The sequence below is a fragment of the Vulpes vulpes genome, chromosome 11, assembly GCF_048418805.1.
Source record: "Vulpes vulpes isolate BD-2025 chromosome 11, VulVul3, whole genome shotgun sequence".
NCBI lineage: Eukaryota > Metazoa > Chordata > Mammalia > Carnivora > Canidae > Vulpes > Vulpes vulpes.
This window is the reverse complement of record NC_132790.1, coordinates 9,548,263-9,561,099: the sequence shown is the minus strand read 5'-3', so window position 1 is coordinate 9,561,099 and position 12,837 is coordinate 9,548,263. Positions and strand designations below refer to the sequence as shown.

The 12,837-nt window shown below is 53.6% G+C and overlaps 1 protein-coding gene across 1 annotated transcript in view; it reads left to right on the top strand.

Moving 5' to 3' along the window:
- OTOG (otogelin) overlaps window positions 1-12,837 on the top strand; it is an 89,215-nt gene that overhangs the window by 72,294 nt on the left and 4,084 nt on the right. Inside the window, exons 41-53 of the mRNA XM_072725470.1 lie at window positions 2,431-2,651; window positions 2,861-2,999; window positions 4,406-4,600; window positions 4,807-5,022; window positions 5,609-5,713; window positions 5,844-5,951; window positions 6,372-6,473; window positions 7,958-8,056; window positions 9,230-9,270; window positions 10,232-10,307; window positions 10,413-10,591; window positions 11,330-11,434; window positions 11,623-11,742. Of these exons, the coding sequence (XP_072581571.1) occupies window positions 2,431-2,651; window positions 2,861-2,999; window positions 4,406-4,600; window positions 4,807-5,022; window positions 5,609-5,713; window positions 5,844-5,951; window positions 6,372-6,473; window positions 7,958-8,056; window positions 9,230-9,270; window positions 10,232-10,307; window positions 10,413-10,591; window positions 11,330-11,434; window positions 11,623-11,742 (1,706 nt within the window). The remainder of the gene's footprint in view (window positions 1-2,430; window positions 2,652-2,860; window positions 3,000-4,405; window positions 4,601-4,806; window positions 5,023-5,608; window positions 5,714-5,843; window positions 5,952-6,371; window positions 6,474-7,957; window positions 8,057-9,229; window positions 9,271-10,231; window positions 10,308-10,412; window positions 10,592-11,329; window positions 11,435-11,622; window positions 11,743-12,837) is intronic.

Here is a 12,837-nt window from a genome sequence, read left to right as displayed (position 1 = left end):
TAGAGCTCTTCAGACCACAGCATGACTTCAGAGCATGCCCTAAGGGACTGAATGTCTTTGGATAAGGAAAGGGTACAAGGGGAGTCTGAGTGTGGACTGCTGCTCCCCCACAGAGCAACCATGACAGACGGACGTCATGATGATGATGGAAGACATAGGAACACACACACACACACACACACACACTCACATCCTCAAATGCCCTTCCTCCATAAACCTGCACCATTTTGGTCATTGACACTCATACTCCTGTATGCAGAATGCCCTCTACACGTGAACTGACACGTGTAAGTCTGCTCCCTGCTCATTCTTTCATTTACTTACCATCACAGGACAGATAGTCGGCAAAACAGGCAAAAATCTGTTTTATGAAACTATTTGTGCTGACTTACTGTTACAAAAATCTCTCTTTATACACACACATACATGCACACACACACACACACACACACACACACACACCCAGCACTGCCACTACTCTACCATCTTTTTCTCACCATTTCTTCCTTCTACTGTTTATGCCTGGCAAGGAGTGCTGTGCTCAGCAGTAATATCCTTCCGAGGATACCTTGTGACACCCTTCGGTGACTCAAGGCCATGACCAAAAACGCAACCACTGGGACCATCAATAAAATCTGAAGGTTTTGTAGTAGATCATGCTTTATATTCATGAAACTGGTGGCTAGAGGTGTCAGAGCAGAAGTCAGCTAATTTATCTCTATTTTATCTAAACTAGCAGTTAGAGTCCCTGGCACCCTACTGGGCAACTAGGGGGACTACAGAGAGAGTAAAAAAATGAGTCTAAAGGAAAATGAATCTTTGCACTCAGAGCAAGACAACCCTGCAAACCAAAACCCGTCCTCCAGAACTGGGAAGGTCATGGGGGGGGGCGCATCTGAGGGGCTGTGGAAGGAAGGACTTCTGACAAAGCGTTTTAGGCAGAGGGAGCAGCATAAGAAGGTCAAGGGCAGGGAAGTGTGTATTTGGAGCCTAGAGCATGAGAGATGAAGCTGGAAGTTAAAGTCATGTTAGAAGCTGTGACAGAGAAACTTCAGCCCCACCCCATTTCAGTGCCTTGCAACACGACGGAGGTTTATTTCTGGCACCCGTAAATTCCCATGTGGAGACTCCTTCCATCTCATGGCTCTGCCATCCTCAACACAAGCTTCCAACTCCACCGCAGGAAAAAGAATCAAGAAGCGTTTATGGACCGGGCCTGGTAGTGATGGCCCTTGCCCTCACTCCCCCAGCCCCAGGAGAGCCTGGGAAAAACAGGCTAGCCAACTGCCTGGGAAGAAGAGAAAACAGGTGTTACATTTAGCTAGCAATCTCTGCTAAAGCAGATTTTTGGAGAGTAACTTTTAATTTTCACATAATGTCAAAAATAGTGTAAAGAACTCCCATGTATTTTTTAAAAATTTTTATTTATTTATGATAGTCACACACAGAGAGAGGGAGAAGCAGGCTCCATGCACCGGGAGCCCGACGTGGGATTCGATCCCGGGTCTCCAGGATCGCACCCTGGGCCAAAGGCAGGTGCCAAACCGCTGCGCCACCCAGGGATCCCCCCATGCATTTTTTTACTCAGATTTACCAAGTGTTCATATTTTGCCCCATTTGCTTTTCCTACCTCGGTATGTATAAAACACACACGTAGGTAGACATACATACACGTGATTTATATACATGCACTTTTCTGTTGTGTATGTATACATATATACACATGTGATTTATATATATATATGCACTTCTCTGTTATGCATTTTATATATATATGTATATATATGCATTTTTAAAAAGATTTTTATTTATTTATTCACAAGAGAGAGAGAGAGAGAGGCAGAGACACAGGCAGAGGGAGAAGCAGGCTCCGTGCAGGGAACCCGACGTGGGACTCGATCCTGGGATTCCAGGATCATTTCCTGGGCCAAAGGCAGGCTATAAACCGCTGAGCCACCCAGGGATCCCCTATATGCATTTTTTTAAAGATTTTATTTATTTATTCATGAGAGACACACAGAGAGAAGCAGAGACATAGGCAGAGGGAGAAGCAGGCTCCCAACGGGGAGCCCGATGCAAAACTCGACTCCAGGATCCCGGGATCACGACCTGAGCCAAAGGCAGACACTCAACCACTGAGCCACCCAGGGGTCCCTATATGTGCATTTTTCTGAGCAATTTTAAAATATGTTTGAGACCTTGTATCCCTCTATCCCTAAATACGTTGCTGTGTGTCTCTGAAGAATGATGACGTCTTCGTACACAGCGGGGTTTCTTAGCTTCTCTGGGCTTCATTTCTCTCAACTATAAAACAAGGATAATGTAATACCAGCCTCAAAGAACTGTTGTAAGAAATATGCAAAATAACACCTGGGGACCTGGGTATGGTGGCGATCATTATGGCTATTGGGATCATCTGCTCCTTTCCAGGTATCTGTGATGGGGATGCAGCCAATGACCTCACCTTGAAGGATGGTTCTGTGGTGGGTGAGGCCCAGGACCCTGCTCCCTTTCTGGACAGCTGGCAGGTGCCCAGCTCCCTGACCTCAGTGGGCCAGACCCGCTTCCGCCCGGACAGCTGTGCCACAGCTGACTGCTCGCCCTGCCTCCGCATGGTATCCAACCGCACCTTCAGCGCCTGCCACCGCTTTGTATGTACAACTGGGTCCAGCATGGGGGAGCCTCCTAGGCTGGGAACAGCAGCACCAACCTGCAGAGGGCAGCTCCCCAAAGTGTTGAACTTGGGACCAGATTGGAAGTCTTCAGAAGCTCATTGTTGCCCCTGGGCAGGGCTGGGAGGAACTGGGCCCTGGGATGTGGGGAATCAGGGTAAGGGGTGCTGTCTGATACACATGCCCAGGTGCCCCCAGAGTCGTTCTGTGAGCTGTGGATCCGGGACACCAAGTACGTGCAGCAGCCCTGCGTGGCTCTGACGGTGTACGTGGCCATGTGCCACAAGTTCCACGTGTGCATCGAGTGGCGGCGCTCTGACTACTGCCGTGAGTCAGGGGCCTGAGGGGGAGCGGGGAGGATGGGGGTGTCCTCCATTGCTTCTGTTGCTCTTACCCCGTTAACCATTCATTTGTTCGTTGATACAAATAATTTGAGAAATATTTTATAAACAAATCCATAAGCAAATGAATAAATTTATTTTTATTATCATTTATATTAATATGTCAAATGAATATTATCTGTTTATTATCTAATTTATCTGAATCCCCTTGCCTCATCTGTAAAATGAGGACAGTAATACTAGCTCCCTCTAGGGTCGTTTTGAAGGTGATATGAGGTAATGTGTGCAGAGTGCCTCACGTAGGCCCCCCACATGGTTACCATCCAGGAAGTGTTAGTTCCTTTCTCTTAATCCTTGGTCCTCTTTCTCTTCTTTCAGCACCTCCCTGAGAATAGAGGTGAAATCCACCCTTTCCCCACCCCCTTAGGTTTGCAAAGGGTGGACTAGAGTAGTTTGATTTATAAATGTGGACATATCCAGATAGGCTGGAAGCAGCTCACAGGAAGACTAAGCCCAGAATATGACAGTTGAAAGACGAAAAAACAGTCATTAGAGTAGTGTTTTTCAAACTATCGGTATGAAATCAACTTTGGGGATTAACACTACATTTAAAATATGCAATAGAATAGGAAATGCTAGTGTGTACTGTACTTGTACTGCAGAATGATTAATTAAATATTGTTTTGTGAAAAATTTGTTTCGATAGGTCAGTAATTCTCAAAAAGAAAAGGTAAAAAATATATACATATTTGTAATTCCCAATCCCCATTATCCTTTAAAATCACCAGGGAACTTCAAAAAGTATTAATGCTGGGCCTCACAATAAGAGATTCCAGTCCAATTGCTCTGGGGCAGGATCCTGGGCAAGGGTATTTCAGAGCTTCCAAATGATTCTTCTGTAAGGACCACGGGTTGAGGTTTGAGGACCACTGTTCTACATGCATGTGTGTATTGGACCACAATGTAAAATGTACTTTTTACAGTCAAGAAAATTTGAAAACGCTGATCTAGAGCAAGGGCTTGGCAAATATTTCCTGTAAAGGGCCAGATAGTAAATAACGGAGGCTTCTCAGGCTATATGGTCTCTGTTACTCAACTCTGCCCTTGGAGTGCAAAAGCAGCCAGATACAATAGGTGTGGCTATTGGTGTGGCTGTTTCAATAAAACTTTATTTGCAAAAAAGCAAAAACAAAAAAACCCCACTTTATTTGCAAAAATAGGTAGGAAGGTAGATTTGGCCACAGGTTGTACTTTGCTGACTCCTGATCTAGGTAAGGGAGGCAGTGACGCCAAACGGCTTTGCCCTCTCTGTGGAGGCACTGATGATGCTGAGACCCCTCCTCACTCTGCCTGGGGTCTGAGCCAGGTCTGGTGCCTGCTGTGCCCTTGCAGCCTTCCTGTGCTCCAGCGACTCCATATACCAGGCCTGTGTGGCAGCCTGTGAGCCCCCTGAGACGTGCCAGGATGGGCTGCTGGGCCCACTGGACCCAGAGCAGTGCCAGGTGCTGGGCGAGGGCTGCGTCTGCTCTGAGGGCACCATCTTGCACCGGCGCCACTCAGCGCTCTGCATCCCTGAGGAGAAGTGTGGTGGGTTCCTCCCCTACCAGGGTGGGGCCCTCCAAAGCTGACCTCACCCTCGGGTCTCCTCATCCCACCTGCTACCCATGGACCCATCTGCATCCCTCCAGGTCTGCTTTGGGGATGGGCAGTGTCCCAGGGAGGGTCAAGTCTGGGACAGTCTGGGTGTCCCCACTTGCCTCAGTCCCTTGTGCCCCGCTGTGTCCCCGCCGCAGCCTGCACAGACAGCACGGGGGTGCCTCGGGCTCTGGGGGAGACCTGGAACAGCTCCCTGAGCGGATGCTGTCAGCACCTGTGCCAGGCTCCTAACACCATCGTCCCAGTGGACTTGGACTGCCCGGGGCCCCGCCCTCCTCAGACCTGCCCACGTTTCGGGGAAGTGGCCCTGCTCCTGCCCACTGAGGATCCCTGCTGCCTGGGGTCCGTTTGTGGTAAGTCCCACGCTTCACTTCCCTCCACCTCAGCTGTAAGATGGCTAAGAGGCTCCAGGTCTGCCTACTGACCCTGCCAGATAGGACAAGGCTGGGGAAAATGCAAGTGTCTTGGGGGGACATGTTGTAAAGGGTGGAGAACCCCTCTTCGGGGGGCTGGAGCCACCCTCATGAATCTGTGTGGGGGATGGCTTCAAGGCACAGGCTGAGGACTCTTCCTCCACCACTTTGCAGTCTCATAACCTCAGCAGGTCCTTTAATATCTTTTGTGCCTTAGTTGATTCTACTATAGCACCAGGCTGATCATAGTCTCCACTCTCTGGGTTGTTGTAAGAATCTAGAAGTTAATACTTGATCCAGGACAGCAGCTGGCACATGCCCCATCTCGATGAATATTAAGTACTAATGCTCTTCTGTTGAGCCCTGGACCTTCTGTGTGACCCTCAAAGGACCCTTCCAGGAACATGGGTCCTGGGGGCGCTGGAGGGAGAAACGAGGACAAGCGCTTCTAGGTGCTGGGCAGTACTGGAGGTGAGGGAGGGGAGTCCCAGCCTCCAGGTGACAGGCCCCGTGGCCCCTGGGCCAGTGTGTAACCAGACTCTGTGTGAGGGCCTCGCCCCTACCTGCCGCCCAGGCCACCGACTCCTCACCCACTTCCAGGAGGACTCGTGCTGCCCCAGCTACAGCTGTGGTGAGAGGTCCTGAGGCGGGGAATGCAGGGGTGGGGGAGCCCTGGGGACTGGGGCAGAGCCAGGGTGGAGGCCCAGGCATGGCCAGACAGGGTCTGCCCCCAGCACTTAGACTCTGTCTTTTCTCTATAGAGTGTGACCCAGACCTGTGTGAGGCAGAGCTGGTCCCCAGCTGCCGCCAGGACCAGATCCTGATCGCGGGCCGCCTGGGGGATTCGTGCTGTACCTCCTACTTCTGCGGTGAGGGGACGTGCCATCGGATGTCGGTGTGCACGGCTGGATCCCAGCCATCTCCTTCCTCGCCCTTGCCTTGGGTGGCTGGGAGGACAGGGTAGGGGTCTCCAGGGGGACTAGGCACAGGATAAGGGTGAGATTCCTCAGAACAAAGTGAAGGAGGAAGAGGAAAGCAACCCAGGCTTCACCCCTTCCACAACTAAGCAGGAGGAAATTGGTGTTTGTTCGGTGTAAGACTTCAGGTAGACAAGAGGGATCTAGATACTGCTTTAGGACAAGCTCCACGAAGCCACAGAAGACTATTTGAGTCCAGCTCCTGTCACAGCTGGGTTTTAGGTCGCCCCCCAGCCCAGCAACCTGCTCTGTACCAAGACCCTGTGAGGGGGGCTGCCTGTGACAGCTGTGGCCCCTCTCCCCCCACCTCAGCCTGTGGCGACTGTCCAGACCCGATCCCCGAGTGTCAGGAAGGAGAGGCGCTCACCGTGGACAGGAATACCACGGAGCTCTGCTGCCCTCTGTACCAGTGCGGTGAGTACAGAAGCTGGACATGAAGCAGGGCATGAGGACTGTGAGTCAGTGCTAGGAGGGCTGGGATGGCCTCAACCCACGCCTCCCCCTGGCCCCGCAGAGCACCCATGGAGGGGACAGGGAACCTCTTCCTGAAGCCCCAAGCCATCCATGTCACAGCCTGCACCCCCACACCATCCAGCTCCCACCGCCTGGCCCAGCCTCCTCCAGTGAGGCCTCCGTCATGGCTTAGTCTGTACCATGCTTCGGAGCTCACTCCCTGGGGGCTCCCTGTTGCTCCCCGTTGAGCTCCCATAGATCCTGAGGGAAGACATTGTGAAAGGGACCTGGTGGCACATAGATGTTCCTGGTGTACCTTCCACTTAGGTGCCCTTGTCCCACCCAGGATTTTCCTGGTTTGTCCAACCCAGCACCACACATACACATTTTGCCTCTTAAATCTCTTTTAGCCTAGCATAGGTGCCTTTTTCTACATGACACAAAATTACAGAGTTTGGGCTGTGGTCCCGCGGAAGGCCCCACCTTCTGGATTGATCCATTGCTTCCTCTTAGAACTGCTTACCTTGCTCCCCCATTCCTGGTGCTTCCTGTAAACCAGAAGTTAGATCCCAAGAGTTGGTAGATTCAAGGTACAAGTGTGTGGCTCGACAGACACAAGCTTCACAGTACCTCACCTCACGCTAACGCTCGCCCTGGATGAGGGCGGTGACTGTCTGATGCCTCCATCTTACATTTACGTTTTTCCTCCATCAAACAGAAAATAACCCATTACTTTGACACCTTACAAAGGTCCTTCTCCCCCTCGACCTCATCATTTTTTTGAAACATCCATCGATAATCCTTAACCCGTGCCAATATGTATATATATTTTTAGTGAATCAGATAAGTCTTACAGTTTTCAGAACCTCACCTTCTGCGCTGTCCCTTCGTGCATCCCCTCCCCACCACAAAGTTGTGCCCAGGGTCCCTCACTCCTTGCCTCATTCTCTCAATAAATGAGAATGGCTGAGGAACCCCAAACTAAGAGGGACGGCCTGAAGACTAGGAAAAAGGGAAGCATGTGGCCTCAGGCTCAGGATGGGCTACGATTGGAGGGTTGCCACCTGGTGGGAAGAGCAGTGTTCTCTAGAGGGAAACCTTCCTGGCAATGGAGCTTGTGCCTGTCACAGGCTCCCATCTGACCACTACTTTCCGGGTGACACAATCCGGGGGAGGAAAGGCCCAGCTGAGTGACTTTAAGGTTCTGACATTGTCATATAGCTAATGCCTCCTCAGAGTGGAACTGAGGCTTCCAGAAGTAGTTCTACGGGGAGGCTCCAGGGACCCAGACTTCTTCCCTGAACCCCAGCCCTAGAGAGGGTGTCTAAGGACATCATGGGGACCCCAGGGGGAGCCGGGAGGAACCCCCCTCTTTGGCCAGTATTGCGTTTCTGGGGATTTCTGCTCCAAGGTGCCTGCAGCTGTCTCGCCTCCCTCCCTGACAGTGTGTGAGAGTTTCCGCTGTCCCCAAGTGCAGTGTGGCACGGGCACTGCTCTGGTGGAGGTCTGGAGCCCAGACCGCTGCTGCCCCTATAAGTCCTGTGGTAAGTCCCTGGATGGGGGGTGCCCCTGCCCAAAGGCAGAAGATCCAGGGCCCCTGTGCAGAGGGGGCAGGGGAGGAATGGGGCCCACACGGTCAACCTGCTCGGATTCATTCTAACCCTCCGGAATCATCAGGTCAAAGCCACCCAAATTGCCTTCCTCCCCTGGCACCTGATCTCTAGGAGCTTAGCATTCTTACACTTTTTTCTCCCCAGGATGAAAGAAGGAAAAAAATCAAGTTCTTTGTTCCCAAAAGGTTTTTCCATCGAAAACAAACAAACAAAAAAAAGGTCTTTATTGCAGCTGTCTGTTAGTAAACATGATCTTTGTTAAAATTTACCCCGCACCCCTTTGGGAGCCTCAGTGATCAATAATGAACGCCAGTGAGCTTTGTATGAAAATGTTATTTAAAAAGAGTTGAGAAACTCTTTTGCATTTACTTCCCTTGTCTTTTTCCTGCCCTACAATGTCAACTTCAGGAGGGCAGAGATTTTTTAGTCTGTTTTATTCACTGCTTTGTCCCCAGAGCACAGAAAAACCTCAGCCTAGAGTAGGCGCTTAAAACTATTTGCTGCATGAGTGAGTGTGACCCAGGAGGGTGTCTCCCAGCCTCTCTGACCTTGCGCTCTCCTCGCCCTGAGCTAGAGGGGTGTTCCAGGCTGCTAGTGCTACCACAGCAGCTGGCTCCCCTGCAGCTTCGAACAGGGCCCACCCCTGGCAGGAGGCTTGGAGCAGCAAAGCCAAACCCACGGGAATATATATTTGGGAAAGAGAGATGCTCAGAAGGTCCACCCTTGCCATGTTCACTCCTGGAGAGGCCCCACATCTGCTCCAGAAAGGGCTCTCAGGAGGGCGGGGCAGGATGAAGGCCGGATGGCAAAGGGGCCCCTGTGGTTGGCCTCTGTGCCTGTTTAGCCTCACTGCCTCTGCAGTGGAGCTTAGAACGAGGACCCACCACTGCCCCCGCCCACCTGCCCTACCAGGGGAGCTGCAGCCCACAGGCCAGGCTAGGCTGGGAGGGGAGGCTGAGATTTGGGCTTCTTACCCCCACGGGGAGGCTCCACCCTGACTGGGCCAGAGGAGGGGCTGCTTAGGAGTGAGCCTCATGGGGGCCCAGGGAGGCTTCCACCTGGACATCTCTGGTGACATGGGTCCCGGCCACTCCTGTTTTTCAGAATGTGACTGTGACACAATTCCGGTGCCCCGGTGTCACCTGGTATGGAGACCTTGCTTCTTCCCAATCTCTGTGATCTGCCTCCCCCTTTCTTTTCCACTCTATCCCATCCCCTGGAGGGCCTGTTCCTTTCATGTAGTGCAAAGAGCCTTGGTTTGCAAGTCCGCGTCCTTGTCCTAAGCTCTGCTTTCTGAGCACAGTGTCCTCATATATAAAGTAGGTGTGCTTATGCTTCAGCATTGTGGTGAGCAAGTACAAGCATGGTGGCGGTGGGGATGATGGTGGCAGTGGGGACGGGGAAGTTGCTGATGGTGGTGATGCTACAACAGCAGCTGATGTTTCCTGAGAGCTAACTGTCAGGAACGTTCCTAGGCCTTTTACGTATATTGTCAAATTAATTCTCATGACAGCCCAATGAGATTCCATGATGATCTCAGCTATACAAACAAGGAACCTAAGGTTAAGGTCATGAAGCTAGTAAATCAGAGTCAGGATTAGAACCCAGGAAATCAGACCCCAGAGACCATGCCTTTAGTGACCGGGCTGCACAGTCCCTGAAGGAAGGGAAAACACTTCAAGAAATATGAAGTTATGTTTAAAGTTTTCTTCACCATTTTCTGGATTATATATATTCTCCTCACCCCCTACCCCTGAGCACACATTTCCTCTCCTTTTCTCCCCCTCCCATCCCTCCTCTTCTCCCTTCAACTGGTGAAGGAGGAAGGGAAATGATATGAGCCACGCAGGGTTCTTGGCTGGAAGCCACACCACGGTCCCTCGTTGAGGTGGGAGAGGATGCTGGGGTGGGGTCCTCAGTGGGGAAGCCACGCTGGGAATTTCTCCCTTGGCTGGGGAGCCCCAAGAGCCCCCAGGCCTGCCAGCCCCCTCCCCACCCACCGCAGGGAGGCAACTGACGAAGACAAGGGCCTGGGTGGCAGGCTGCTCCCACGGGCGGGGCTGGGCTTCCCCACCCCGGGGTGCTGACCACCCTTGCCCCGCTCAGTGGGAGAAGTCCCAGCTGGACGAGGAGTTCCTGCACAGCGTGGAGAACGTGTGTGGCTGCGCCAGATACGAGTGTGGTGAGTGGGGAAGGGGAGCCGTGGGGTAGAGCCGGTGAGAGCCAGCGGCGGGACGGCTGCAGGCCGGGCCCTGGGTGACTGTTGCCATCCCGCCCGGCCATCCAGTGAGGGCCCCCGTGTGCCTGAGCCGCGAGCTGGGGGTCATGCTGCCGGGCCAGACGGTGGTGGAGCTCTCCGCAGACGGCGTGTGCCACACCTCCCGCTGCACTGACGTGCTGGACCCCCTGACCAGCTTCTACCAAATCAACACCACCTCCGTGCTGTGTGACGTCCGCTGTGAGGCGGTAGGTCGGGGCAGGGGCAGGGGGCCCGGGTGACCGGGTGACCCCCGGTGCTCCAGCAATCAGGGCCTCAAGCCTTCTAGATGAGTCTGAAGTGAAGAGTAGGCGCAGGGGTGGGGGCCCCTCAGAGAGGCCTGTGGCAAGTGCTGAGCTCAGGCTGCGTTGGGAGAGGCCGGGGGGGGGACAGCAGGAGTGTGGGCCTGGCGAGGGCTGGTATCTGGTGTTTGTGAAGCCCCTGCTGATGACCGGCACTCTCCGGGTGGCTTTAGTGTGTGTGTTTGGGTTGCTACCCCTGGTGAGCACTGCTGCAGGCCCCGCATCTAGGGTAGCGACCGGCTTCTAGTAAAAGCCAACCGGGGTGGGATTAGAATAATTCCCATTTGTCACATGAGAAAACTGAGGTTTAGGGAGGTCCAGTCATTTGTCCAAATTCCCACAGGGACTGGGACTCACCTTGAGGCCCATCTGGAACCAGAACGAGCACCGTTAATCAGCAGCAATGCTGTCTCTGAAGGGGGTGGCAGTGCTCCTCGGCCACTGGGGCTGAGTCTAGGGATTGCTGTGAAGGAGGCTTGAAGTAGACGTCAGGGTGACCTTCCTGCCTGAGACGAGAGGCTGGGAGCTCCCTTTCCCAGGGGGCCTTCCGGGGCTTTGGGCTCAGCAACCTCAGACAGCAGGAGAGCCAGGAGGGTTGAGGTGGGCACCTGGCTGAGGCCCATCTCGTCCTGCCCTGCCCTGCAGAACCAGGAGTACGAGCACCCACGGGACCTGGCAGCCTGCTGCGGCTCCTGCAGGAACGTGTCCTGCCTCTTCACTTTCCCCAACGGCACCACATCCCTGTTCCTGGTAGGCAGCCCCCTAGCTACCCATCTGGGAAGGTGTGCCAGGAGGCCACCAGGGCTCAGGGGAAGACACAGACAGGGTCCCAGGCCCTGCCAGGTCCTGGGCTGCACCTTGTGTTTGGAGTTGGGCCCTATCAGTCCCCTCAGGCCCTCTGGCCACAAGTCCCCCTTGCCCACCTCTGTGCCCTCCAGCCTGGGGCATCTTGGATCGCAGACTGTGCCCGCCATCACTGCAGCAGCACTCCCCTGGGTGCCGTGCTGGTCCGCTCACCCATCAGCTGCCCCCCGCTCAACGAGACCGAGTGTGCCAAGGTCAGTGCCAGCCTGCTGCCCCCACGGCATGGCCTGGAGCCAGGGATATGGGCCGTCTTACTAGTGGGGGGAGTGTGGGGGGCTGGATGGGGGTCCTGTGTACAGAGGTGAGGGAGGAGGGGTTCCCTGGCATCTGCACCTGCCCTGCCACCCCAGCTCCTCATCTCGCCATGCATTCCTGCTCTGACCACATCACACCCTGCAGCCTCACACATCATGCGGCTGCACACAGATGCATACAAACATACATCCTCAAGTGTTCTAAGCACACTCACATGCACACCAACACAGGCAGTCGATCACTCACACACACCACACATTGCATGGAAACGTGAACACCTCAGCCTGCCAGAGCATGTACCACACACCATCACACACCAGGGCACACACACCGCACAGATGCTCGGTTCAGTCCTGGGATGGTCTAATGGCATTGCCACTAACCCATCCAGCACCAGCAGGGGCAGCTGTCACTGTGGGCAGACCTCAAGGAAAAGGATTTCTGGAAAGTTGGCTTGTTGAATTACGGAAGTTCCTTGGACATTCAAAGATTTCTGATCTTACCTAGAAAACAAATAGATACGCTCCCAGTCATACATACAATACACACATGTATATGCTCATAAAATCACACACAAATACACACACACACACTTATTCACAAAGAACTATCATTGTTTTATCCATTTCATAAAGGAGGAGGAGGGCTATGAGGGATAATTGCCCCCATTTTCAAGGTGGGACAGAGCCCAGACCACTGACCCAAATGGGCCAGCTCCTGCATCCCTTCCCTCCCTGACCCTCCATGCAGGAAGCACTAGTGAGGGCGCAGGGTGGGGCATGAGGGAAGCTGCCAGGGAAAGATGGGGGGCCCTGTACCACCTTAACCCAGCCTCCAGTCTTACTGGGGCCACGGGCAGCCTCAGTGCCAGGGTCCTTACCAGTCAGGTTAGCCCCTGTGGCTCTCCTGTGGCCAGCCCTGGGGCCCCTTCTCCCTCCGGCCAGGGCCTGATGGACAGCAGCGCCTGGCGCTCCTCTCCCGGGGCGTCACGGGAGGAAAGGGGTCCCTCTTTGCACTCTTTCTGCCTCTTGCTC